Source organism: Amblyomma americanum, chromosome 5, assembly GCF_052857255.1.
Source record: "Amblyomma americanum isolate KBUSLIRL-KWMA chromosome 5, ASM5285725v1, whole genome shotgun sequence".
Lineage (NCBI taxonomy): Eukaryota > Metazoa > Arthropoda > Arachnida > Ixodida > Ixodidae > Amblyomma > Amblyomma americanum.
In genome coordinates this window covers 196,366,312-196,394,082 of record NC_135501.1, presented here as the reverse complement: position 1 = coordinate 196,394,082, position 27,771 = coordinate 196,366,312, and the positions used below count along the sequence as shown (strand labels likewise).

Genomic DNA, 27,771 nt, shown 5'->3' with positions numbered 1-27,771 from the left:
AAAAAAAGGAAAAAAGTGGCGCGCGCAATGGTCCATGAAAGTTTTGCAATTCAAGGCTTTGTGCCGGCTTATGTCGTGTAGGCGTGCTCGCGGCGCTCGCAGCTCGAGAAATAGCATGGCGGCGGCGTGGCGCCGGTGTTTCGCTCGTCTGGCGTCTGGCGCGTGCGGCAGGACGCCGCTTCCGGCCGTCGAGCGAGCTGAGAAACTTTACGCCGAAGTCGCCAGCTACGCCGAGGGGCGGCCGCTCTCGCCGAAGGACTGGGCATGTTTCGAGGAGCAGAACAACCCGGGCAAGCGGCCTCCGTTCCGCAGCGAGCTCATGCGCTGCCTAGTGGTTAAGCGAGACTACGCGCTGGCTCAGTCGCTGCTTGAGTATGCGGAAGGCGTCGGCGGAGGTGTGACTCGCACGCTGCTCGCCTACTACCTGGCGCTATGCTCTACCGAGCACCAGGCAGCCACGTGTCTGCGCAGAATCCTCGAGTCAAGGTACTACACACCGACCGTTGTCGGTCTGGTCAGCCGGCGTGCTTGAGGCCACGTGGTATTGTTAGCAAACGTGCCCCAGCGATAGCTTCTGCTCTCGCTTGGCTTACGAATCTTCAATTTTTTATACAGCATATTGCATTGTCAAACAGGGAAATACACGTCAAAACATTTTTCAGTGATATGAACCATTACGAGCAACACAGCTAGCTTACAGCATAGCATGGTTCGTGCGTTGGTACACCGCAAAGGACCTTGTGCAACGTTTTCTTGAGACGTGTATTGAGAACAGAGATAGATGCTGCTTGTTCAATAAAAATTTCTCTCACTGCAGAAAAATATGAAAGGACGGTAGATTGCATTGCCCAAGCCGAAAGCGCCTGGTAAACGTTATCATTGCTGTACAATGCTAGATGTTTGGTAAATTGTTACCAAAGTCTGTAGATTACGGTAGATAAATTGTTGTCAAAGTCTAGATTATCACATCACCTAATCGGATGAACTCACTCTTGCAATACTTTAGCTCTAGACTGCTTAACTATACCGATGTTTCCACCAATCCAGCGTATAATACACCTGAGCGTTTAAAAAAGCATGGAGGCAGTGAATGTAAATGGTGGCAACATAATCCGTTGTGAACAACCACAGACTTTATTCGGCATGTAGGAAAAATATGCTCGACAGAACAAGATGTAATAGGTTCTTGTGTAAAAGATACTTTGAAAGCCTGGCCAAAAAAATTTCATAGCTGTGCTTTCTCCAGGCTGTAAGAAACTATGTTCCATGTTATTTGCTGTCAGCTTTTGGACTAAGTTTTTACTCGCTACTAGATTTATGTAGTGTAACAAAATGTCGTTTTGTCTAAGTGGACCCACCTCATTCGAATGCACAAGCCTGAATATAAGTGGTGGGAAAAAATAATAAATTTAACTCGAACTCCAAATTTATCAGCAATTAAAATGCCTTTCGTTGCCAAAAAAAAAAAAAACGTCAAGTCGCAAGTAAAGGGCCAAGCTATTGGTTTATTTTATAAGAAAAATTATTTGCAATTGCAGATGAGAAGCACTTGGCACCACTGGTGCAGAAATTAATTCCCATCGATTCTCCTTTACTATGTCTTCTACTTCTACCACTTCATATTCCTATTCTTGAAAGCTCTTCCTTTACATACTCAGCCCATGCTTTTGTAGACGTGCATGGTCTTAGCTGTTGTTGTCCAGGGGAGCATTACAGTGCAGATGCAAAAGTGGGTGCAAACCATAAGATGTATTTCTTCATTAAAAAAAAAAACTGGACTTTACTTCAGTGTCTTTCTAATATATATTAAAGGAACTGAGAGTACAAATAGAATGTTGGCCTGTGTCAGTAGATTGCCATGTTCTGATAACGGGGATGTGGCTGCCATTGAGAATAGAGCTTTTGTACGCTAAAAAAGGGCCATAAAATGAGATACAGATGTCGCAGCCGCAGACTGTTTTCACGAGCAAACCGTTGTGACGCAGAGACTTTTATTTTTTAGTTATGGATCTTTGAGGCTAGCCCACACTGTCATTTATTTACAGTAATTACACTCCTTTTTATGAATGCCATGTCAAGTTTTAATTTAATGTTTGAAAAAATAATGTTTCATTTTCTAATTTAATTTTCTCAGTTATAAATGCGTCTTTTCCTTCCGAACAAACATCAACGTAGCCTAGCCACAAGGAGCCAAACAATTGATCTTTACTGAGGAAAAAAAAGATACAGATGGTGTCGTCCACAATGTCCTTTTAAAAAACCTAATGGAATTGCCTTCGTTGCTCCTTCAGTATGCAATAGCATGAAAATTCGGTATTTTGTCTTGTAACTCACCTCACAAAGCACGCAACATTTCACGCAGTGGTGGCCTGTTGGACGCGAGAACACGGGACTTGGTGGTTCGATCCCTTTGTGAGACGCCACTCTGGAGAAAAGCCATCGAGCTTCTTGACGAGCCTGCACCATCTTCAGATGCTCTCAATGCTGTAGCAGTTGCGGCTCTGAAACACGGCGACTATTCCACAGCTTGGCGCAGCGTGGAACAACTGCGGGGATCACCGCCTCTGCACATCCACCATTCCACCCTGGAGGCATGGCTCATGACTGCCTGCACGCTAGCACAAAACAAGCAACCTGACCAGGGGCGTTGGCTGGTTGACCGTCTCTTGGCGTACTTGGGTGGTAGTGATCAGGGACCACTGAGTTCATCGCTTGCACTTGGACTGTCTAGCTTCTACGACAAGTTGAGTCGGATAAGTTGCTCCTCTCGAGGCTTTTAAACCAGCGATCAAGTTTTGAAAGGAAACCTTAGCCCTTAATCTTGTCCACTAAAGTTACACTGTATTGTTGAATAGGTTCCTATAGGTTCCCATGTTAAGCTCACATTTCAAGATATAGCTATCCAACATATCCTAGCAGCGTAATATAACTTCTTAATTTTGAAATGTAGTTAGGCTTTCCAGTTTTGTTTCCTTTATAAACTGCGAGGAATTCCTCTTTGTTCAGTGCAGAGCTGTTATTCAGTTATTATCAATCATATCAGCGGGCGTGTGATGTCTCATTGGATTTTGCAATACTAATCGATTTAAACAAAAACTGATCACTTCCAACTGTAGAAAATTATTTAAAGCAGTTTGGTATTGCCTAAATATATTGCAGGAACTACCATGCTAATGGGAACCTATCAAAACAGATGGTGTGAAAACAGAGCTCATGTCAAGGCCCATTCAGAAGGTGCAGAAAGCCAGTTTCAAAGCAAACCACAGCATTAGCTCTGGTTATATGTGTACTAAAGGCATGGTTGTATAGTGCAGCTGCTTAGGTTGTTGCTGGAATGCATTTTGCAGGTGGGCCCTGCCTGGCTGGAGTACTGCCCCTGCTGAAATTTCCAGGTGAGCAGCTGTGATGGTGTAATGACTTTCTATGAAATCCATGGTTTGGTAAAAGTCTGTCTGGTTGGGAATATTCATGGCAGAAAAGTATTGAGCATTGACCAATTGAATTGTTTTAAAATGGCATTTCGGGTCTGCGGAGCCGAAGCGTTTTTTGTTTTAACAATTGATCAGCACTCGATGCTTTTCCGCAAGTGACTTTCCACGTACCTTCATTCAATAAAATTGCAATCAAGCACTTGCAAAATGCTCTGCCCTTCTACAAGCAAAACACCAGCAATTGCTCAGCTCTTTCGGTTTATGGGGGTTTAACGTCCCAAAGCGACTCGAGCTATGAGGGACGCTCACTCAGCTGTTTCAGGTAGCCCGCGCCCCTTTTTTTTATTGATTAAATAGTTCACTAGCTTGCAATATATTCTAAAGTAGGCAAGAAATTATACTTGACTTGCCTGACTGCATGTATGTCACAGGAAATGGCAGCTTTCAGTTTGATTTGCAGCACCAACTTGTCAAGTGTGGGCCATATCTGTGGCTTGTCAAAGCACCCTGGGGCCAGCATAGTTCCCCGCGAAGTTTTGGCATTTTTTCATGGTTAATTGCCCAAGTGACGTGGTGTTTCATGAGATTGTGCATAGCTGATATGTCGTCTTTTATGTGCTCAAATGTGGCAACAGTTCACTGAAGTAAGACTTTGTGCATAGAAAGAAAGTTGATAGCTGTAGTCTGGTGCTTGTATTTGTGACATTGATTGTTGTATCTAACTGCGTCATGACATTTTCAGTGTCTCTGAGTAACCCTCACACCGTCCTACACAGGACCATGGTCTGTAGTTTCAAACAAAGAAACAAATAAATTCTGCTTATTTATTTTTAACATAGCTTATGAGATTGACCTCAGCTGATGAAACAACCGTTGCAAGCCACATTCTGCATGCGGGAAATAGCCACGTCTAAGCTACCATTACCGCACTATATTTGTTACCCTGTAACAAAGAAATGTGTTCTTTTAGTGCTTCAGTCTTCACGCAGCAGAGCCTCAGGTTGCCTTACAATGCATTGTACTTGATCGTCATTCTTCCGCGACTGCGGAGGAGTCCGAATCTGGTGCCGGGAAATCACGCAGCACCCGGCACGTGCCTCTGGCAGGGATGGCTGCTGCTGTCGGTGTGGCCGCCAGCTTGAGTTGTACCAGCTCAGCAGTGCCGAGTGGGAGGAGCTGCGGCAGGGCGTCCTGGAGCGATGCCTGGAGGGCGACGACCCCTACCTGAGCAGCAACCCTCAGGAGCTGAACCGCTTCAGGGACTTTCTGAACCGTGCTCCGGCCTACACGGTGGTCTTGGACGGTCTAAATGTCGCCCTCATGGGGGGTGGCACGCCCCGGCTCAAAGCACAGCAGGTGTGTGTCGTTTGCAAGCAAGTGTCAGTGGAAGTACGCACAAGCAGCAAGCGACAAAGAGCTGCAGTCACAGGGTTAGCAGCACATCTATGACGGTGCTGGATGTAAGAGAAACTAAACGTTTGTAGTCAAGAAAATGCACAGAGCCCATTTTTAAAACAGCGATTAGAATTCAAGTGACACTATGCCTAAAGTAATATTGAAAGTTTTAGCATAGCATTACCATGTACCGGTACCACCAACTGCCATCTGCACATGCACTGTTGGCAGCTGGAATTAGTGGTTTACGATAGCGGTGTATGGCGTTGGTGTATAGGAACGCTGTGCTAAAACGCTGTAATGAAAAAGCTGATGCTCATAGAAGTAAACATTCTTTACGGACACTAGTCTTAGGCACGTTACAAGAAATACGTAACCGATTACAATTACTCTATCTGAAATGTAAATGATTGCAGTGTCCAGAAAAGTAACTGAACAATTACAGAAATGTAATCAATTACTATTGCATTATTTCCGTTCCAACTTTACTTAAACTACAGTAAGCTACTGTGGCTTGCTTGATATGCTGTTACACGTTAATTTTCAAGACAAATTGTCTTTCGAAGTTATTGTCACTAATTTTCCCACATTTCCTCGTGAAGAGGTCAGCAACTATACTGAACGCTCTCTCGGTGTATGTGCTGGAGGAAAGGGGCAGTATTATAAAGTATGAAAACGTTGGGCACCAGCTCGTAACGCCGCGCTTCTGTGGTTGATCCGCACTTTGCATGGAAGCCACCAAGTTGGGTGTAGTGGGAGGTAAGTTGCAGTGGCATCTGACAGGACAGGTGGTCCCTACAGAACGGTCATGTGATATCTCTTGGGACGAAAACTGCCGTACAAGGCGGCAGTGACCCGGTTGTGGACCGGACGTGATCACACGCATACTTTATTGGTGCATAATCGGTAGCTTTTTCAACCACACAACTAGCTAGAGACTTCTGGTTGAGTAAACATATAAGTGCACTTTACTCTTATTTTATATTGTGCTAATGCTTTTGGTTAAGTTTGCATAGTGAAATAATCCCAGAATGGTATTTCTAGGCATAGGTAGCCATAAAGCAAATCACATTGTGTTTGATCATGTTAAGGCACACTTCTAATAACTCAAACTAAAATCTCTGGTCCCTTGCAGCTTGAATTAATCAGTCTACTGTACTCTATGCGCGCCTCAAGTAAAAAGATTATTCATGTTCGAAACTCAAAACACCAACAGTTAGTATTTTTTTTTTTTTTGCAGGTACGCACAAAATTTTGTACAAAATTTCACAATACTTGGAATTTGTTGCGCTGAAACTCCAGGATTTGTGAATAGGGCACTTGAGGGATCAGCAGATCGCATGTCTTTTTTTGAAAATGCATATGATGTTAGAAATGTAGATGAAAATGATATTATTATGGGCGACAAAGTCTCTTCACATGAGTACGTTGAAGGACGTCCTACCAAGCTCATCGTTTTGAGGTACTTATAGTTGCTGCATCCGCTAGCGAGCATGCAAAAGCACCTCAGACGCAAAGTGAAGAGTGCCAAATTAATTTGAAACAAAAAAATCACTGCTACCTGTAGCATACTCATAAAGAAGCTGTGAATTAGCCGTGTGTACACAGTCCCTGAAAGGTTTTAGTATTACGGTCATTATTTGGGGTTTGCCCACGGTGCCCATAACAGGTTCTTTTCTGAGTGACTTTTCATTTTTTAGTGGCCTTGCTCTCTTGCAACATGCGATCTTTTGTTCCAGCTGCTGAAAGTGGTGCAGCACTATGCAGTCCAACGTAACAAAGCCGTACTGGTCGTCGGACGCAAGCACATGCTGCAGTGGCCTGCCAACATCATGGACCGCATCTGGAAGCACTGCCTCCGCTACCTGGCCAATGACACGTGAGTCAGTCAAAATTTTGCTTTATACTACAGCTGCTTCACATTCATTCCTTTCCTCACCCCTAGTTTGATGTACTTGAGCAACTCATTTGTAAACCCCTTACTCTACTCGATTGCATTTTTTTGTAACTGCTTTAACTGGGTCCTCATTTTATTTTACTGATTGTATTTGCTGTCCTCATTGCTCTCATTGTATGCTTATATCTGTTTTACTAGATTTCCTTTTTGTTGCTTCAACCCCTTTGGCTTTGTTCATGCATCGTTCTATGTTCATCGCCCTGCCCCCCTTACTTAATGCCCTGTATAGGGTCCTTAAAGGGACACTGAGGAGAACCCTATCAAAATTTTTTTGTTAGCAATATCTGATAGTTCGGCATTTCATGGCTTTGTTGACGCTTATCCGGGAGCGAAAGATGCATTTATTTCAAAGAAATTTGGATTCGAAGTTGAAAAATTTTTTCCCGCCGCTCCGATTCAAACTCGAGAACTCTTATGACGACACGGAGAACTCTTATGACGACACAGAACGGAGTGACGTGAAACGCAACATAAACGGAGACTCCGTGATTTCTGGCGGGTAGCGGTGCGGTGCGCAACCTTCCTTTGCAAGCCTCAGAGATTCGTGACATCCATGAAGTAAGGAAAATTCCTCCATGGTGGCGCCTATTGTCCTAGGAAGTCATCACGCTTGTACTTGCGAGATTGGCCTGTGGCGGCGATACCTGTATTTTGGTTCTTGCTATTGTCTACATTACAAGAGCTTTGTTTTCAGGAAGAGTGGCGTTTTTGTGATCAGGAGCTGGTATTCTATGGATACAAGCCAACTTCAATTTCTCCTCAGTGTCCCTTTACGGGTTCAATATATGATGGTGATGATTAATCTTGAAGAAGCAGCATATAAGGGTCAGATTAGCGAAAGGCACAGCTGTGACAAGTCGGGCGCTGTCTTGCTAGCGTGCCTTTTGGCGTGTCCCGTTTTTTTGGCGCCGTTTGTTCAAAATCTAAGCACCTACAAGTTAAAGGTGCTGGTACAGACACTAATTTTTGGTCATGTGTTTTCTGTGCAACGGCGTGCAAGACATCAGTAGACGTAAATCATCATATGGAGTACGCCTACACCCAATAAATAACATTTTTATAATCGAATTTCTTCTCCCACATAGTTTGTTTTGGTCTCAACAGCCAAATGATGGCTTACAGCGTCAAAGTTTGGTTCCTGTCTCACAATGCTCACAAAAACGGCTATTTTAGCCGGTTTACCATTAGGAGTCATTTTGGCTCTTGGGGCAGGATTGTGCACAAGTTGCAGTAAAATTGAAACAATTAAGCAGCAATTATATCCTAGTTTTGTTTTGTATGCCTGCCACCATTGGAACTAATCTTTTGATGTTGCAATCTTTGTGGTTGTTGAAACTGAAACATATGAGAAAAGAAATTCAATTAAAAATTATCATCTGTAGGCAAATTCCTGCGATGACCCATGTGTACTAATGTCCTACGCACCATTGCAAAGAAAACGTGCAACTGAAAACTTGGCGTTTATACTCCTTTGAGAAAGTTGCCGCTCCACTAGTAAGCAGGTTTATATACATATAACCTGCAGGATTTTTTCCAGCCTCATGGGATTCTTCATTGTAATAGTCACTGTGTGTTTTAGCCTGCACTCTCGATGGCCAATTTTTAGCTGATACGGTTGGTCTGTTTTTAGTAGGGGTATGCGAATATTAAATTTGTGGTTGCAAAGTTAATACATATAATTTAAATTGGTTGCAGATCAAATCTTATGAATTTCCAAATAGTTTTGAATATAAATACAAGTAGTTTAAACTAAAAAATGCTCTTCCACAAAATGCAGCAATGAAAAGAAAGATTGATTTCAAAAATTTTGTTTTTTACTTTTTACCCATCACGAGCATAATTTACCTGTACGTGCAAGGCTTACCAAGCATTAAATGAAGGAGGTGGAATCATGTAGAGTAATAGCAGCAGTAATTTTGTTTTAGACTAGCTAATAACCTGTTGACAATTATATACGTAATTATTGAGTGAACAAAGACGAATGTGACAGTTTATGACGAAAGGAGCTTACTTAATTCCGTAATGGAGAAGTGACATCAGCGGTCGATTATTGGACGAGCAAGGTGCAGGGAAATACACTGGCAGAACGTAGCGAGGCAGTTCACGAAACGGACACGACTGCGGGCAACCTGCTTGATCTACAACGCGAGCAGGACCATCCCTTTCACGCTATCTCGTGCTCCTGAATTCAGAGTGGCAGTTGTGCAATGCCAATCCAAACGCTCGTTCACCCTCCCTCGCATGTTGGTTTTGCCGGACAGCAAGCCCCATAATGAGCCCAAACGCTGTCACAAACTGGAGGCGCGAAAACGAAACCACCCCACCCACGCCATGTCTTTACATTTTCCTGCGCGTGGGCCGCGATGTACACTCTAAACAAGAAAACGCCTATATGGGAGTAAGCTGTTTTCTAATGCACTCCCCTTTATAAAAGGGAGTGCACTAGTTTCTCCCTTTTTATTCCTTTCTGTTTTTGTAGTGTACAGGGCAATTCACACTTAGCGTGAACGCACGAGTACGCGGGTACACCATGCTCACACTCAGGGTGCGTTTTCACTTTAAGTAGATCCCCCTGTACAAGATTACATACGCCGTGGGGTTGCACGGGCTGGCTTCGAGGTATATGTTTCTCTCATATTTGTGTCCTCTGTGGCTAAATATGCGCAGTTTCTGGATTCTAATGATAGAAGGTTGTGGACGATATGAAAGCAGTTGCATGGCAACAACGCATGCGTTCCACTAATCTTCTGCAAGCCCCGCTTCCTTGCATGCCGCGCTCTTATTATCGCGATCAAAGATGAGAGGATCTTTGGCACCCACTCACTTTCGTCACCGGCCAATTTCAGATTGCATCGTGGCACGCCGCAGTGGCGTGCCACATGGCGCTACACTTAAGTTTTCCGACCACGACAGCAGTCTGTTGCCTCAGCGCATTGTTTCAATGCAAGGCTTAACATTACCACACATGCTAGCTGTTGATTCTATGAGGAAACGGCAAGTGAACTGATGTGACATGCGAGAGTTACTGAAACTAGTGAGCACATGTTTTGCCAAGAGTTCAGATGAACAGGAATTTCTTAATTTGAATGTTTAAGAGGTTCAATTACTTCGAATAGTAATAGTGCAATGCGAATCGAATGGAGTAGTGAATAATATTCTGAGAACTTTGAAATTTCGAATATTCGCATACCTCTATTTTTTAGTGTTCTTGCTCGATTTATGACACTGCATATATCTTCACACCTTTCTCATTGATGTTTGTTTTCCAAGTTCCTACTGATGTTTTTTTTTCCATTTTCTTTTCATATGCATAACTTTTGCCTGCAATAAGGCCCGAACTAGGGCACTGTAGTTACACCAGCAATCAGAAGTTTATGGAATGCGACACAAGTGAAAAACTATTTTATCGCTCTTTCGATGTAGTCTGGAGTAGATGTGTACAAATTACGCAGTTCACCACGAACTGGTTTTGGTTTAGTTTACAGGGGTTTAACGTGCCAGAGCGACTCAGGCTATGAGGGACGCTGTAGCGAAGGGCTCCAGAAATTTCGACCACCTGGGGTTCTTTAACATGCACTGACACTGCACAGTACACAGGCCGTGGCCGGGATCGAACCCGAGTCTTTCGGGTCAGCAGCCGAGCACCGTAACCACTGAGCCACTGCGGTGGCTTTCACCATGAACTCTTTAGTAGGGTGCCCTGGATGCAAAAACTAAAATTTATTTTCCAAAGTCGCATTCCGTAAACTTTACAGTGGGTGTGCTTTTATAAATAATGCGCTATTTACCTGTGGTAAGGGGAAGTATGAGCATAAGCACTCCTTCTGCTCAATACTGAACACGAATCTTTATTTCGGGCGTTGCAGATCACACGACGATCCATTTCTACTGTATGCGGCACTACATGGGGGACCGGGCACGCTGGTGGTGTCGCGTGACCTAATGCGGCAGCACCGCTTCCGCCTCGGCGATCCACGGCTCCAGGAGCTGTTTAGGCGTTGGCGCCACCTGCACCAGGAGCAGTGGGGCACCAACGCCCCCATACCGGCGATCTCTTACAAGGTGGAGGTGCAGGGAAGCTCCACAGATGGCTGGCATGTGCCACACACGGAGGAAAATGACACAGCTGTGGCCACGCCTTCGCCTTCAGCACCGGTACAGTGGCTCTGCATTGCACCTGCAACCACTCTTCAATCTTCGTCATAGTTGCGAAACTCCGTAGAATTGTTCAAGCAAGTCCTTGTGTCATGAAAGCTGGAAATTGGGAATTAAACACTTCGTAGGTCACGCTTGCTGCAAACAGGTGTCTTGAGCATGAAGCAGCTGACACAAGATCAGAGCTCCGAGAGCAAGCGTCAGCTCAGTCCCCTGGGCTGCAATAGGTGCAGCCACGACGAAGGGCCAGGCTGTCCCCTGGGGAGTTGCACAACCGGGCAATACTGAAGAATCGCAGGTCAACCAGCACGCTGCCGCAAGTAGATCTTGGCGAAGACGGCACCAAACACGACGAGAACACCGACGATGCCAAGGGCACCCAGGCGGTGTCCGTAGATCAAGCACGAAAGCAACACTGCTACTGCCTGCCGCACGGTCATGGCCACCACGAACACCACAGGCCCTAACTGCGCGATGGTGTGGAAGACGAAAAGCTGGCCCGTGGCCGAACAGATGGAGAGGAGCAGGCAGTCGTAGAAGAAGGCGTGAAAGCGGAACATAAAGCGCACTGAGGCAGAGAGTGCTCCCTGCTGGAGCAGCGAGACTAGTGTCAACAAGCACGAGAAGAAGTTGACGCCACACATCATCTGTGCCGAGCTCATGCGGTACGTGCGGAACAGCTCGGACTGCCAGTTGGACGTGAAGCTGTCCAGGATGAGATAGCTGGCGAGGATGATCAGTCCAGAGAGGCTGCTGCTGGTGGGAGACGTGGAAGAGGAGCCGGAGGAACGGGAGAGGAGGAAGAGGCCCATGCCGAGCGAGATGGCAAGGGCCAAGAGGTACTCGTGCCAGTCGTAGCTCTTGCGAGACACCAGGCGTCCCATGAGCATCACGGGTATCACCTTGGACGCCTTGGCCAGAACCTGCAGTTGTCGCAAGCACAAATGTGACCTTAGAGCTCCATCACAACGGAAAAGCTCGCTCTCAAGTTCACGCTCGATTTGACTCAATGCTTATGCAACGAAAGAAATGAGGAGAGAGACGACATATCCGCCTTTGTTCAGTCTGTTAGTTGCATTAGCACTCAGTCAAGCGAAATCTAAAGTTTAAGTACCAGCTAGACCAAGTTCTTGCCTTTTCTCTCATGTGCATTGCAGGAAACGCATTGCAGCTGCATCTGATTGAATGAATATGCTCAGACTTCAATGTTCACAAATATAATTCAAAAGTAGCAAGTTATTAAATTATTTTAAAGTTACTGTTAACAATGAATAAAACTACTACGGCTCGTTATCTTTTTTTCACTCATGTTGTGGCTAGCAAGGAGCACACAAATTTGTGTGACTTGCAAAACATGTTTAGATTCAAAATTTTCTGGCGAGAATTCGAGAGCATCGCAGTTTTGTGACTGCTGTTTGATGTAGCAAACTGAGTAAATTGTCAAATTATTCTCGTGAAACTGCTGCTGTGACATAAAAATCCTGCATCTTTAAGTTTTTTTTTTTTAAGTATATTTAAAAATGTCGAGCCATAGCAGTGCACTTGCAAAAGTCTGCATGGCATCACAGTGATCTCTAGCATTTCGTAACACATCAGGGAACCGTGTGCAAAACAGTTGCATCCGCTAGAACACAGCCAGCTGCAACAACTTGCCCCGGCTCGCTTATTTTTTTTCTCCTCCTGCCAATGTCAGGCAGTGTCGTTCGCAACAGCTGTGACCTAAAAAGGCATGCCATGGAATCCACTCGAGTTTCCACAAACTGTGCTGACAACTTCGTCCATTTTACAATCGCTCTTCTGAAAGTTGCCCAAATGACTGCAACCCGACATCCATAAAGCGCTCATACTACCAAACATCGCACATATCTGTACACGGCTGTGGTAGTGGCAACTGTTTTTTTGTGGAGAACGGCATTACCTTGCAGCTAACCCCAAGTTCAATAGTACAGTTGTGCACACAACTGTCTAGAGCACTCGAACGATGCACCAGGGAGAACACCTGTGTCATCTACGAGCGGCCTGGGGCTCGAAACCCGTCGTTATTGTGCAGCATGTACACTCCGGTGGATAGTGTTTAACTCCGCTTGTCTTTAAAAGTTGTACTGGGCCCGTCAAGAAGCGGCGATTGCAATAAATGCCCAACAGAGTGCACTGTTCGAGCACTCTAGACGAGTGTGTAAACAAACGACTGTACGCAGGTGGCTTCAGGAAGTTCAGTGTTTGCAGTAAGGCACTTGTGCAGCATGTGTGGAAGGCAGTGGCTTGAAAATCCTGATATAAACCCACCAGCATTTATAATTTCGAGTGACTTGCTTTAAGGCCTGTGCTGAAGATGCAAAAGATTAACAGAAGAGGATATCAGAGGTGAAGATAGGTGTAAATGATAGCTGCAGTTGAAGCAAGATTACTTATTGTAGTCTATCATACAGGTAGGTGCAGACATAACGAAGAGAGGTACATTACCTAGTAGCAATAAGTATATAGATTCGAAACCTGGCTATTTTTATGGCACAAGGGCATCTGTGGCCAAAGAGCGCCATGGCACAAGGTTGTTTCCAAATTCCTCTACTCAAGGTGGGTCAAAGACCCATTTCCCAAGCATTTCGCCCAAAATAAGCCAAGCGCACAAAGTAAGCCGAGCGCCAAACCAGAGGAAAGCTTGTACACATTGTGTCATTAGTGGGTACCCAGCGGCATTGGGGATCGGACCCCGCACCTCCCGCATGTGAGGCGGATGCTCAGACCACTAGGCCACCGCTGCGGTTAGATTCGAAACCTGATTGGAGGTACACTGCAATGGAATTTATAATAAAACAAATATAATGGCATGAGCTTCATGAAAAGGAGGAACAGTACTGTACATACTCAAATAATCATATGACAACCAGCAGCAACAGTACTGCAACAAGGATAGCGTAATGAAGGAGTGGTCCAGCAGTGTTGCAAAAAATGTTTTCAGATGTTTCGTACTGTGCTCCGTTTTCAATATTGCATGTTTTCTTTGCCATAGATGGGCACAGAAGCTTCCCGTACTGTTTGTTCCTTGCATGCAGACTTTCACACTGAACATTTCTACACATGACATATGACGCAGAATGACAGGTTGGTTGTCATGCTGTTCATGCCTTAGAAAAGTGCTATAAGACACTACATTGAAGCAGTGAGCCTAGGAGGGCAAAAGTTTGACAAAGTAAAAACACGAAGGATGAGACACTATTCGGCAGCAAAAGGTCTCGGCATTTACAAATCCGGACGCTGCAACGCATCAGACACTTCCCAGGCTTCTCAAAAAACTGCACAACATTGCCATTACAATGGAGACCACTTATAATGTAATCGCATAGAGTGCGGAACCTGATATAATGCAGTTTTTGCCAACCATCGGTCTGCCTACCATAGGGCTCGTGGTCGCGCAAAGCTAAGTACTGGTTATAGTGCTGTTTTGAAATCCGCTCGGTTACCATACGAAACAGCAAGTGCACTTTCCTGCGGCGCCAGGGGCTTCTGATGCGCGCTGCCGCTAACTATGCAAAACAGGCACATAAAAAATTACGCGGCATTCTATGATCGATCCAACGGAAATGTGAATGCATGAATTGTGTCAATGATGGCTAACAGTCCACTGCTTAGGTTATGCTTTTAAATTTCGCTTTGCTATTCACACACAGACTTCCACCGGTCGAAGCCACTGCTTCAAGCATGTTGTTTTCTATAATCACCCAACTGGTTACGCTGCCACTTCTGAAGGAACAGCAGTCATCACATTGTCGGCACCATGTGTCCGTCTACCCTTCACCCCACTCCGCGATGAAATAGCTTCTATCGCACTCCTCCATGGTCGCGCTGCATGCGGTATGCTAAAACTACTACATATAACCGTGTAGCGGACTTAGTGGGTTGCTTTTTGTTAATAAACAAGGGATTTTTGAAAGGGAAGCTACCCATCTGGCGTGTATTTTGACCCCCCCCCCCAAAAAAAAAAACAAACTTTTGTAGCGATAGCTACATTACGGTAGCATTTCGAGCCTTCAGCGTGGCGGCGCCGCCATGCTGTCACACGGTTGGTCACGTGACGTGGAGCAGGCGCCGTGGCTGATCACGTGGCTCGTCACCTGGTTGGTCACATGACCAGCCGCGTGGTGCGGAGCAGCTGCTGCTGCTGGCAGCACGGTGCACCGGCGAAACTGAGCTGCCACAGCTGTGCGCATGCGCCGTGTCAAGTGGGATGAAGATGAAGAAGGAACGCCCAGCGAAACGGAGCACCAAAAGACTGACTTTGCAATTCAACTGAGCAAGATCCACTCGGCCAGCTGTAGCTATCGCATCACTCTAGGGTTAACCAGAGCTAATTAACACCGCCAATTTTTTGTTATAGTGCGGATTTTCGCGGTCCCTGCGACATAGGTTACAAGCTGTCTGCACTTATCATATAATGCTAACACTTAATTTTTCGCTATTCCAAGTAGTCTGTGTCACGAGTTTATAGGATGCAAATATGAAGAAGGAATTTAATTTTGTTGGATCCAAGAATCACTGGTGGTGGTGGTAAAACATTTATTCACTTGTAAGAAGCGTTTATTCAAGGTAAAGGAGTTTACAACACCTTCCCAAGTTGTGCCATTTGTCCACGGCCCCATAGCTCCTTTTTAAGATTTAGTAGTGCACTAAGCGAACTGCACACTCCGAGTGACACCTTTGGTTCACTGGTTAATTCGAACAGTCCTCGGAGCTCACATGCGCATGCAGCACTGGAGACGGGGTGCTGATGATAGTGAGTGAGCAACTCTAAACTCTGCCCACTGCAGCTTGAGTATCACTGGTGTCCGACCGAACTGTTAAAGGGGCCCCGAAACACATAATCAGTGCACTGTTTTGCCTGTTGGTTGCATAGAACGAGTTATAGTGATGCTATTAGCATCGGTCGAACCGTGTATGGTCCAGTTTTTAATATTTTAATTAGCTCACAAGAACAAATTCATGGCGCTGACGGTGTCACCATACAGTGGCGGTTTTTAGCAGTGGATATGACATCACTTAGTGGGAGCTTGATGATTGGACGAACAGTAAATATACTTTTGAAGAAACCATGTTGCGCAAAAAAAGACAACCACAGGAAAGGCCAAAGGAACAGAAAGAGCGCAAACTATCAACTGGGTTTATTTGTGCGAAAGTGCCTTATATATGCAAAATCACATCAAAAAAACAAGGAGGTTGATAGAGGGGGTATATCCAAGCAACTCCTGATCAACAACAGGTGCGCAGAAAATACTTTTCCTTATTGTAAAGTTTGACGGAAGTGTCGCTAATACATTTATCACCTTTATCTTTTATGTGATAGGCCTCCAAAAGCTCACGCGCTGTTTTGTTATTGCTTTTGCCTAGTAGTAAATATACTGTAGATTGTGTTAATAAATGGAGACATGTTTTGCCAATTTTTTGCATTTTATATTACATCAGCAAAACCAACTTGTTTGCCTTAGATAAAAGCGCTGTAAAGCAAGTAAAACAAAAATACACCACCAGAGGCTCTGGCTATTTTTTTGTTTCAATGGACTTTATGCCTCTCTGTACACATCCTACGACCTAGCGCACAGTACTTATGGCTACTCTCTATATATCTAAGAACGGCTTTGTGGAATCGATACGATCGAGCCACTGCACTCTACAAGCGTTTGTTTCGGTCCCAAGGAAGGGTGCAAAGAAAAAAGCCATTCGCTTCACATTTAACGGTGCACATTGTCGGCTTGTGGAGGATTGCCGGGCGGCGCCATGTTCCCGTGAACAGCGTGCGCGCCTTGCTCGCCGTGACCAATCGGCGCGTTCCTAGTAGCAGCCATGGTACACGCTATACTAAAGGTATCTAGTATCTTGCGCAGGGCGTCGCAGTGTCTCGTGCTTGAGTTCAGATCCATAAGTAAGGGAACGTCACTGCTCAGTGTTCCCTTCTGCGCAGTCGACATGACGATGAAGCATCGCTGGGTCAACTGGGCGTTCAAGTGGTTGTTATAACCATGAAAACCGATGCTACCAGCCTTGGCAAGAACGAGCTACAGTGATTAGGCAACCATGGTGTGCAAACTTTCGCGACGTGCTCAGATAGGCCGTTTTGATTGGTCCCTCCCGGTGTCGTCTTTGCGAGAGTGAAATGGAAATGGGAAGCCGGCAAAAATTGAGTTGAGGGCAGCATTTTGTTTCCTTGTATTTTGAAATTTCTTCATTGAATAACTCCCATTCCTATGCATCGATTCCTGTAATTCTTTTTGAGTCAGCATCTGTGTGACATAAAGAATCCATCTCAAGTATAGCCAGCATACGTGCAAGCAGTGTTTCGCAACCCCTTTAAGGCTCCGTCACTGGCACTCATCACAATGACCATCAGATGAAAAGGCATAACGTCACAGGCTTTTAGTGCACTAGCACTTAGAGTGACCATTCCCCGCATTTAGCCATTGTGCGTTTGCCTGAAGCCCGCTGCTGGTAGGTGGGAAACCTGCCCACTGCCCAGGTGCGTGCGCACGCACACGCACACTTCACAGGTTGTAATGGCGTCACAAGGTCACATGATTAGGTGACAGGTGAGCCACCTAAACAAACACCGTAGCGTACCATAGTGTTGCTGCGGCAGGTTGTGATGACTATGCAAGGTCACGTGACCTAGGTGGCATGTGAGGCACCTAGACAAACACTGCAACGTACCAATGTTTAATGATGTGAAAATTGCGAAACACACTGTGCTAGTGCACATATTCAGATTTGGCCTCACTGCACAAATCGGCTGCCATTTTTGCTGTCTTCTGCTGCGCTCCGCCATTTTCTTCTTTTTCCTTTTCTAGTTACGTGCACAGTTTAGACTGTGATGTCAGCTTTCTTCCTTTTATTGTGGAGCCTGTACTCATTTAATCTTACATTATGTGTGTGTATGCAAAGTGTTCTCTCTTTATTGTGTGTGTCTGGGAGTGGGAATGTTGTTGATGCTCCGAGTGCCCTACGTGAGAAGTGTTTGTTCATCCGACAGCATGCGTGCACTACACCATTTGGCAGAACTGTGAAAAAAAGTTACTGCGTGCAGACTTCTCACCCAAAGAAATGAAAGATTACAAATTTTTCGCGATAGTGTAAGGAGCTTGTTCTGTTGAAAACCTGGCATCGTACGTCGTCCTGTGTCAGTCGGAAAAAATCCCAGAAGTTTCAGTTAAAGCTAATGAATTTGGTGAGGGTCCAAATGAAGCCGTAATTGGCGAGGAGGTTCCTCTAATGGAGGTATCGTATCTACTCGCGTAATGAACCCACTTTTTTTTTTCATTAAAGTTGACATCAATTTGGGGGGAGGGTTCATTACGCAGAAAAAAGTTTTGACAGATTTTTTTAGGGAGAGTCGAAATTTCATATGCGTCCGGCTGCCCGTCCATCCGTCATCAACAAATGCATGCAGTCAGAAGCATTCGCATCGCCAGTGTTTACCATTGTTCACTTCGAAAGCTGTTTGCTGTACCACAGCGCAATCTGACAATTTTGTGACTGCCGGTGGCGGTGGCAAATTGTGGCGAGATAAAGCGAACATGCTGAACATCTGCCCTCAAGGTCAGGTGCACGTTGTTTACGCGAGGTTGAAAAAAACACAGGACGGTGAGAGGATAGGCATTTCCGTTCCCGATCTCGAGCTCGCCACGTCGCCTGCGGGTCTGAAGGTCATGCTTGCTTCATAGTATTTCAGTGCAGAGGATGTTTTATAGGGCTCCGGTTTAAACTGCTACGCTCCTGTCCGATGCTCGAGCGCTTGCGGCTTTCTAAGCACTTAGTAGCGCACCGGTGCTTTTGTAAAGGGTGCACAACGTCTTGGCACTCTGCCAAGTTAATGGAGCCCCTCCCCCCACCTTCCACACAAACTCTTGTGAAAAGATAGATAAACAAGCTGTGATGTTATTGGCGTGCTGCCAAGGTCTGCACAGCAGACAGTGCCAGAACTGAGGAATGCGGCACCAAAAGCTAACTGTTAAAAAAAAGTACATTTTCACCGGCAAAAATGAGGGTGGGTTCATTACGCGAGTATATATGGCATTTCAGAATACAGAAGTAATTCATTAAAGGAAATTAGCCGGCACTGGCGGTTGAACCCAGGCCCTCTAAGCAACACAGAGGCCACAAAGGATCGTTGGTTCAGGCATGTTAGAGGGGCACCTAAAGAACACGTTGTGGTGTGTATGATTTAGTAATGTGTTTTTGAGATGTGTGTATGAATATGCAGCGGTGCAATATGTCGTGAAGTGTAGTAATCGATGTGCGATCGGTGAGTGATTGTGGATTGGTAATCGGCAATGGTGATTGGTAATTGGAGATCAGTGATAGTCGATTGGTGATCGATAACTAATCGATAAGTGGGATTGGTACTCAGTAATTAAATGCACTTTATGACTGGTAATTGATACTCGTGATTTTGCAAAGTCTGTAATTGGTGATTTGTAATCGATAATTTTGAATTCGAAAAGTGACGACTTCTTGCGGCGGCCACCAGGGGGAGCAGGCCGTGGTGGAATGTGTGGAAAGTTTCCATCGTGCGTGAATGCCACCAGGGGGCGAACAAAAGGAGGTGAAGGCGCTATTGTGTCTACTCTTAAAGCGAAGCTTAAGCGCCGTCCAAATTTTTTTTCTAAAGAAATTAAAGGTGTGTTGATGTGGGACAATTTGTTGTGAATTTTTTTCTACGGTCCCCTAATTCAGCATTTTGTTAATTTTAACATTTTCTCTGGTCCCGTGAAACCTGAATTAACAGGATTTTACTGTACGAAAATAGTAAATTATCTAATTTTTTTCAGCGAGAGGTGCACCACGAGCTATGAACGCTATGAAGGGCTTCCTATTACGATTTCAAATTCCTGGAGTTCTTTAACGCACATCAAAATCTCCCTGCACAAGTTTTTTTTAAACATTCTGCCTCCATCAAAGCATCACCACCTCAGTGGTCGCATTGAAACCCGCCACCTCATACTCAGTAGTACAACACAAACCCAATGGCTGTCCTAAAGTAGTGATTTCAGTTTGCTGGTTGGTTTGTTGGAAGGAAGACAAAGGTCGGGGATACAAGGCAGACACGAGCACTCAACATCCATCATTGAAAGGTCGGCGCTCGCATCTGTCATCTTTCTGTCCTTTGTCTCGATTTCTGCACTGCATTTGTCAGACCCTAACGCCTGCCACTACCACTGCGCACAAAACTACCAGCGCAAATGTCGGCAAAGGTGGCTTCCCACCTGGGTGGGGAAGGCGACGAACTTGAGCGCCTCGTACTGGCACCAGCTGCTCATGATGTTGGAGAAGGAGCAGAAGGAGTACTTGTAGATGGGCGCCAAGTGCCGCGGCTGGTGAGTGAATAGCAGGTACAACCCACTCAGCGTGAACGCCAGCACCCGGTTGACAAACACCAGGAATTGGGAGTCGCCAAAGCGCTGGCCGTCCGTTCCTCCGGACGGCAGCACCTCGTAGTACTTCTGCGTCATGATTTTCTCCTGCAGCACACCCCAGGTCAGGTAGGAGACCTGCGCAGAGAAATAGCACAGGAAGGTGGCACCAGCTGATGAGAGGGTTGTCTCTTGGGATATATTGCAAACGTATTACAAACAAACAACTTCAGACGGCCGCAGTTAAATCGCAGCTATCAATAATATATACGAAAGAAGCCAACAACGCTGCACATCACATGCGGAGGTGGTGGGTTTAGTACCTACTAACAGCATGTGGTCGTCTTTTCTAACGTTCAATTCCCACTTATAATAATATATACGAAAGAAGCCAACAACGCTGCACATGGCATGCGGAGGTGGTGGGATTAGTACCCACTAACAGCATGTGGCCGTCTTTTCTAACGTTCAATTCCCACTTACAGCATGTGGTCATCTTTTCTAACGTTCAGTTCCACTAACAGCTTGTGGTCGCCTTTTCTAAAACTTGCTATAAAATTGTCTCTGGTCTCTAAATATTATCAATTATTTTCTTTCCTAATCAAAAGCATAAATTAAAATAATAACATTCCCCCAATGCTTTTATTGGTATTTAAGTCCACTGACTTCGTTTTCTATATATACATATGCATTAATGAGCCCCTCGCCTTCCCCATTCCTAAATAATTGCTCCATTATTTCTTTCTCTAATCAATGGTGTCATTTAGGAAGAGAAGGAATTATTAATGGCATTCCCCCTTGTTTTCAAAGTATGATGGCTTTTGGGACGTGCGGTGTGTACGGTTTAACATCCTGAAATTGCATAAGGGCTACGAGAGAAACCGTAATGAACAGCTGCGGATTAATTGTGACTGCCTGTATTTTTTTTTAAATGTGCACTGAATCGCACAGCACACAGGCGTTTTTTTTTACATTTTGCCGCCATCGAACTGCAGCTGCCACTGTGTGCATGTGTATGTGTGTTAGAAAACTCCTCGCTTTCCGTATTCCTGTCTGCTCACTGTCAATAATTTAAAGCAATACCAACAGACCTAATTTTGCCAACTTCGCCTTTTAAGCTCACCTCATTTAAGACATTACAATTTTTTTTTCTAAATTCTTGCCTCTTGCAAAGTACAACCTTTTCGTGCAACCCTTTGCATATACCTTAACAGCCGCCCTGTTGGCGTTTCTCACACGTGTCCTTTCCATTACATTTCAGACTTCTCTTCCTCTTTGGGCTACCAGAGACAGATGCATTTCATGCCTCTGTCAGCTTTATAATGGATCACCAATTGATATCTGCCAGCCCAGGCCATCCGTAGCATGTCCCCAGACAAATGTTTCGTGCTCAACCAACATAGAATGCTCTCATGAGGCCCTTGAGTTATGATAACAGGATAGGCTTCAAGCACCCGTATGCTGTTTGCATTTTATGAATGCTTGCTGAGACCTTAAAGGTCAGCTAACACGGAGGCTTTCTTTCTTGAGTTCACGAGGTGTTAAGAAACCTTTACTGTCTGTGCTTAGCCTCTACCCTTTTATGCCAAGTTTCACAGCTGCGCGGCATTTCGCTTCATTGATGTGAGCTCCACTGGGGAGATTTTTGCAGAACAATTTTCATCTAACACAAGAGGATTTTAAGCTTTTTTGAGTTGCCATACTCAGTTTCATACATAGCTGGCAATGCTGCCAAAGCTAGTGTGCCTGTTTGCATAGGCTAAGTCCACACCCAAAATATAGTTCGCCATACAACCAAAGTGAACACAAGCATATTTCTCGCTGCGACCAACCTTAAGTGCCATGACTGGCATCTTTTGAAGTTTGTTTTACCTCTCGCCACATTTTTGTCCTGCGGCTCATCGAGACTTCCAGAAGCGAGAATCACATGTGGCGGTATGATACACGGTTGGTAGGGTCAATCACTCCAACTCAATTTGTGCCCAAAAAGTAGTTCATACGTAGCACACATTGTAGCCACAGGGCGGACAGTGAGCGCCTCACAGCTTCGGCAGTGATTTTCAGTGCTACTACATCTTTTGATAACTCTCTTTGTTATTGTCCATACACTCACCGGAGTTTCATGAAGGACAGATGACAAGTGGCGGAGTAATATGGTTTCACGGATGCACTCCTTCCACAGCCTCAGCTGCGTTGCCTGCTGTAGCACTTTCCTACTGCTTGTATTTTCCAGTGCACTCATTAGGTGTATCGACTGTCTATCGGTTACCACTAATTGATCCATTTTGCTTCCACAACTGCCACAGATGTAGAGTCATAGACAAAGCGTGAGGGATGGGGGTCCAGGGAAAAAAAATTTCCGCACAGTCAGGTAAAGTAGGTCACTGAAAAGCACACAAGCACAAAGAAGCCATGCGTGCTCTATCCTTCGGAAGAACACCAGCTGACTGGCTAGTGCAACAATGAAGACTTTTTTTCTGCAGGTCCACATCCCGAAAACTTTTTTACTGTACGTCAAAGTACAGTCAAACCTTCATGTGCAAAATAGTTGACTGCAGATTGCAGCAGGAACTACAATAACTGTGAACCATTATGACAAGCAAAATATGAATTAAAATAGGTAAGAAATGCAAAAGCAGCAACAAAGCAAACAGGCCATTAGGCTTATTCTAAAAAATTATCAATCCTGTTCTGCAGCCCGCAAAATTTTGGGAACAAATAATAATAAAAAAAGTCTTGTTCGACACCACACAACCCATGTTTCATGCTTTTGTTTTACAACATTTTGGCAAGGCATAACTATTAAACCGTGTTGACAGTTAAGTAGAAGATAAGCACAGGCAGTCTTATAATGCAAGAAATCAGGCATGAACCTCCAAATAATTTTGCAATCCCTAGGATATCCACCACACCACTGTCAAGTGCATATGACCCCTTTTTTTTTTTGCTCTTTTTTATTTCACTGCCTCAAACTTCACAAATTTTGTTCTTGTTGTTTCTTTGTTGTTGCCATCACCAGACAAGTGAGTATGGTTCCTCACCTGAAGCCCCAGGAAACAGTAGGCCAACACAAACGCCTCAGACAGCAGCGAGCGGGCTGGCAGTCGGGGAGACTCAGAGCCCCCTCCCAGCTCCAGGCTTGCCTTGGTATCCGGCTCATGTCCCAACACAAACAGACGCAGCAGCCGACCACAGAAGCCTCCTGCAACCGATATGAAACACTATGCTCTGACACTGCTACTAGCAGTGAGGTTCACCATCAATAAACTGATGTCATTGGAATTTCACTGCACCATAACCATCGTGAAGGACGCTGGCAGTTGTAGCTCTTAGACTGATAACAAGGAAAAGAAGGGTGCAGTAACTGTCTCACTTCTTGGTGGACACTTCAAACTGCACCATGAGTGAAGGGATGAAAGAGGGAGTGACAGAAGGAAGTTTCAAAGTGGAAGGTTCGAGAATAATTTAAACCACCTGGGGTTCTTTAACGTGCAGTGACACTACACAGCACACTAGCACCTTATGCATTTCACCTCCATCGAAAAGTCACCACCGTGGCTGGGATCTGATCCTGCATCCGCGGGCAGCAGCATGGAACTGTGCATGGAGGAGCGTTATCAAGAAAGGAAAGGCAATGTAATATGCATGCTTGTACCCTCTAAATTCAGATTTATAAGGTACACCAAATGTACAACCAACTAGCCCACATTGCTGCCTTGCTTATAAGGTACATCTTGTTTCCCGACTAAACTCAGTTTATTTGGAAGCATGAACATATTTCTCAAGAAACTTGAAATTTTAATTAAATAATTTTGACTGGTGTCTCCTGCACTTATCTCACTGACGAGAAACAATACAGCTGAAGCTTGTAGCATTCATTCATTTTTTGGCGCAAAAATCTTAAGAAACGTAAACCAGTGGGTTGGTTACGAGAAGCACTGATAAGCAGATCCCTTTATTATGAGCCGCAAAGTGGTTAGACTGGGTACTTGACTCAAGGCTGCCTCAGTGTTAAGCCCAGCAGTAAACCAGTGAGGGCTACAAGTGAGGACATGCATAGTGAGTGTGGTGAAATTGGTCTATTGCATAGGGCAGTGGCCTAATGTTCCTGCTTAAGAAATAACACTATGCAAGCATCTGCAGCAAAGTGCACATGGATTCAAATAATATTGATGACGATGATTATGGATTCTTTATGGCACAAGGGCATCTATGGCCAAAGAGCGCCATAACAAAGTATTGCTCAAGGTGGGGTCAAAGACCCATTTTCCAAGCATTTCACCCTAATGAAGCCGAGCACCATGCCAGGGGAAAGCTTGTACCCACTGTATCACCGGTGGGTACCCAGCGGCACTGAGGATCGAACCCCGCACCTCCCGCATGCGAGGCAGATGCTCAACCACTCGGCCACCGCTGCAGTTAAAATAATATTAACCACCAACAACCTATGCTTAAATGAAACTTTTGCAATTAAGTATCCTGCCTTGCCCCTTTTCTGCACCCACTTAAGTCTTTCAAACTTGGTTAAACAAAACTGAATTTATTTCCAGAGCATGCAGATGTTAGCATATTCTGATTAGGCATGGTAGTACAATGACATATTATATGACGTAACAATTGGCTACAATAAAATACAACTCGATCCACATGCACTGCATTGTACACAAATAAAGAAATGACAGACAATTTAGCCTGGTTCAGACCAATGAGAATTTGGTGCGCTAGCACTTCGGTCCTCACTCCGGTTCTGATGTTTCAGTTTCACTGGAAGGGACACTTAAGCTCAGCGACAATATATATGGAATTGGTCATTCTCTACTTTACATTCATAAATCCCTGGGAGCCCCATACCACTCCTGGCACACTGGTGCAGCAGTTAAGCAATGCACCATTGCCCTGTGATGGCAGGTGCTACCACTAGTGGGGCTTGTGAGACAAGGGTTGCTATTCCCGACCAACCTCTCAACGACCAATCACTGACTGAGCTGCCATCTGCCACAGTGGTCACTTTGCTGAAAATTCGGTGAGCAGGTTGTGATGGCATCACAAGGTCACAAGGGCAGGTTACCCACAACCCAATGGGTACACAGAGGGACCTCACATACAATGGCTAAGTGGCCGACTGGAAGCTCTAGTGCAAATGCACTACAAAGAAAGAAGCCCCCAGGCTTTCTCTTGTAAACAAGGAAGTGCTGCATTGCGACCTGCATCAACAGCCCCAATGCAGAAAAAAAATTTTGGAGGCGCTTCCTGACCAAAAATATTCAACAACGATCTCAACTATCCACTTTCGTTTAGCACATTAAAATGCTGACTAAAAGCCTCTTCTCGGCAATATTCATCGGCCATGGGGTAAACGAGTTTCAGTTATGCCATATGGTGGCAAATATGACACAGTTTATCATATATAACACTATATTTAACAATCGGCATTAAAGTGACAAAAGTGATAAAATACATAGGTGTTATGCATGGCCTACAACATGACAGCTCTTAGTCGGGTGCTTTAGTAGTGTATCAATGTGGCTAAACAGAAATTTCGCTGAGTGACAGCAATTTCCACTGTGTACAGTTCAGCTGTTGCAATGCCTGACACTCTCACCTATGTGCAGCACTCATACTGAGCGATACGCATATTGTCCTTTTCAGTTTTTTTGCACATCACTCTCATTAAGTAGCAATAACTGCAGAGTTTGCAGAGCTGTGATAGTATTGTACCTACTGGAGTATACACCGGCTTCAATTGTAAGTGCAGAGCTCGGAAAGTGAAAATTCAAAAATAAACTTTTCCTCGGATGGAAGACAACCTAAGCAAACGGTGAAAGCTCTGAAGTCTGAAATCAGAAACGATACTTAATCTGACTTAATGCGACCCCCAAACCTGTCTAATGAAGGCAACACTTTTGTAATACAGCAAATCGTATACTTTTGCCATACGGTAACACGAAACTCGCAGGTATAATGCAACCTCCCGAAAAAAAAATTCATATATCCTCGTTATAGAAAACTGGCACAAGGACACAGAAAAGTAGAACGCCAAACGATGGGGTGAAGTAGGTGTAGAAGTAGAAAAAGATGCTCAGCTGTACGCGACAACTGTACAAGTGAAAAATGCAACATCCTCGAGACCAAACATACAGCGCAGTAAAGACCTGAAGGGCTGCCCGTTAACACATTTAACGGCCGGGCTTCCGCGTTTATCAAGAAAACTGAGAGGCGATCCGCTTTCGTTTTATTTCATTTGTCTTGCGTGCGCACCTGCCGATACACCACTTCGCGACTGCGGTAAAAAAAAAATGAACAGAAGCTTTCGTCATGATATATGCGCGCAGGGTGAGCATTGTGCGTCAAGCCTCCCGCCAACAGCTGTCGTCACCTGACAGTGCCACGCGCGCATGCGCCGCGTTGGCAGGCAACGGTAAGAATTCACAGGCTCTAGAGTCCTATATATGGTAAAAAGCGCGCTCGGCACTGCGCCAAACCACGACCTCTAAGAATCGGACGCAAGGCTGGAGAATGCCTAATGCACTAGACGCATGCGTTTTCATGCGTCTTTCATGAGCTAAACCAGACAGGCAAAGAAAGAAAAGAGCACGCCACCACATGCCAAAGTCACGTCAAGAGCAGTGCAAACTCTCTGCATACCTCTGTCGCGCCAGTGAAGGCGCGCGAATGCTTCTAATAAGCAAGAGCTTAAAACTGTAGTTAATCGGTTATGTACACTGACAAGCGCTGAGATATCAGCGTCGAAATAAAAGCGATTCTTGTCGGATAGGTGTAGTAACAGCGACGCAACAAAATGAAGTTGGTTGCGCGCGCATATGGTTATCGCGCCGTTTTTATTGCCGCAATTTTACGACTAGACGGACGAAAAAAAAATGTGCAGCGGAGATAGCCTATTCGAAATCTGCGCTCCCAGGATCTCAGCATATGCGAAGCGTGAAAAAAATCACTGCTTACGTAAAGTAATAAACTGTCCCGCGCCGAAGCCGGCACGGGTGGGTGACATGCATCCGAGGCGGCACGGTCACGGGCGACCGGCCACCGGCGCTAAATTACTTGCCCTGGTTCTCCAAGCACTTGGTCCTCCGCACATAGCATATGAGCAGGGCGCCCGGGCAGATGATGGTCGCGTAGCCGAGCAAATTCACAACCAGACGCAGTACCCAGTTGTCATCGTTGGTCCAGAGGCTGTCGCCGATTTCAGTCGTGGGCACCACTGAAGCGGGAGCCATGAGCGGCTGCTGCCTACAAGCAAGCTACCACACTTTACAAATGATTGCTACCACGAGCATCACAAGCACCGTCATGCCAGCTGTAAAACGCGCACCGTCCCCATTGTGTTTCCTTTCCCTCGATTTAGACTCTTGCGTACTCTTGTCAAGGTCTACACTCAATGAAAACGAAACGAGCCAGCAGCTGCGAGGATTGAAATTGC

The 27,771-nt window shown here is 45.2% G+C and overlaps 2 protein-coding genes across 3 annotated transcripts; one reads left to right on the top strand and one right to left on the bottom strand.

The window, feature by feature from the left end:
- The first annotated feature begins 34 nt into the window (after positions 1–34).
- On the top strand, positions 35–12,229 carry mldr (mitochondrial ribonuclease P catalytic subunit). The gene is made up of 6 exons (XM_077666291.1): positions 35–486; positions 2,363–2,743; positions 3,348–3,392; positions 4,538–4,787; positions 6,566–6,705; positions 10,650–12,229. The coding sequence occupies exons 1-6, from the start codon at positions 35–37 to the stop codon at positions 10,987–10,989; spliced, it is 1,608 nt and encodes a 535-aa protein (XP_077522417.1). The 3' UTR covers positions 10,990–12,229.
- On the bottom strand, positions 10,606–27,771 carry sll (adenosine 3'-phospho 5'-phosphosulfate transporter 1). 2 transcript variants are annotated; one of them, XM_077666292.1, is made up of 4 exons: positions 27,397–27,771; positions 23,375–23,535; positions 20,187–20,471; positions 10,606–11,861 (listed from the first exon to the last, which is right to left on the bottom strand). In XM_077666292.1, the coding sequence occupies exons 1-4, from the start codon at positions 27,566–27,568 to the stop codon at positions 11,238–11,240; spliced, it is 1,242 nt and encodes a 413-aa protein (XP_077522418.1). In that variant the 5' UTR covers positions 27,569–27,771; the 3' UTR covers positions 10,606–11,237. The 2 variants fall into 2 exon arrangements, with proteins under 2 accessions (XP_077522418.1, XP_077522419.1); XM_077666293.1 differs by having other exon boundaries at positions 27,294–27,431.

Bases quoted from the DNA above. Each gene is read 5' to 3' on its own strand.
- sll (XM_077666292.1), bottom strand. From the start codon at position 27,568: ATGGCTCCCGCTTCAGTGGTGCCCACGACTGAAATCGGCGACAGCCTC. The intron at 23,536-27,396 runs GCAAGTAATTTA...TATCGGTTGCAG, and splicing joins CAAGTGCTTGGAGAACCAGG to GAGGCTTCTGTGGTCGGCTG. The intron at 11,862-20,186 runs GTGGGAAGCCAC...CGACAACTGCAG, and splicing joins TCGTCGCCTTCCCCACCCAG to GTTCTGGCCAAGGCGTCCAA.
- mldr (XM_077666291.1), top strand. From the start codon at position 35: ATGAAAGTTTTGCAATTCAAGGCTTTGTGCCGGCTTATGTCGTGTAGG. The intron at 2,744-3,347 runs GTTGAGTCGGAT...TGCATTTTGCAG, and splicing joins CTGTCTAGCTTCTACGACAA to GTGGGCCCTGCCTGGCTGGA. The intron at 6,706-10,649 runs GTGAGTCAGTCA...CGGGCGTTGCAG, and splicing joins CGCTACCTGGCCAATGACAC to ATCACACGACGATCCATTTC.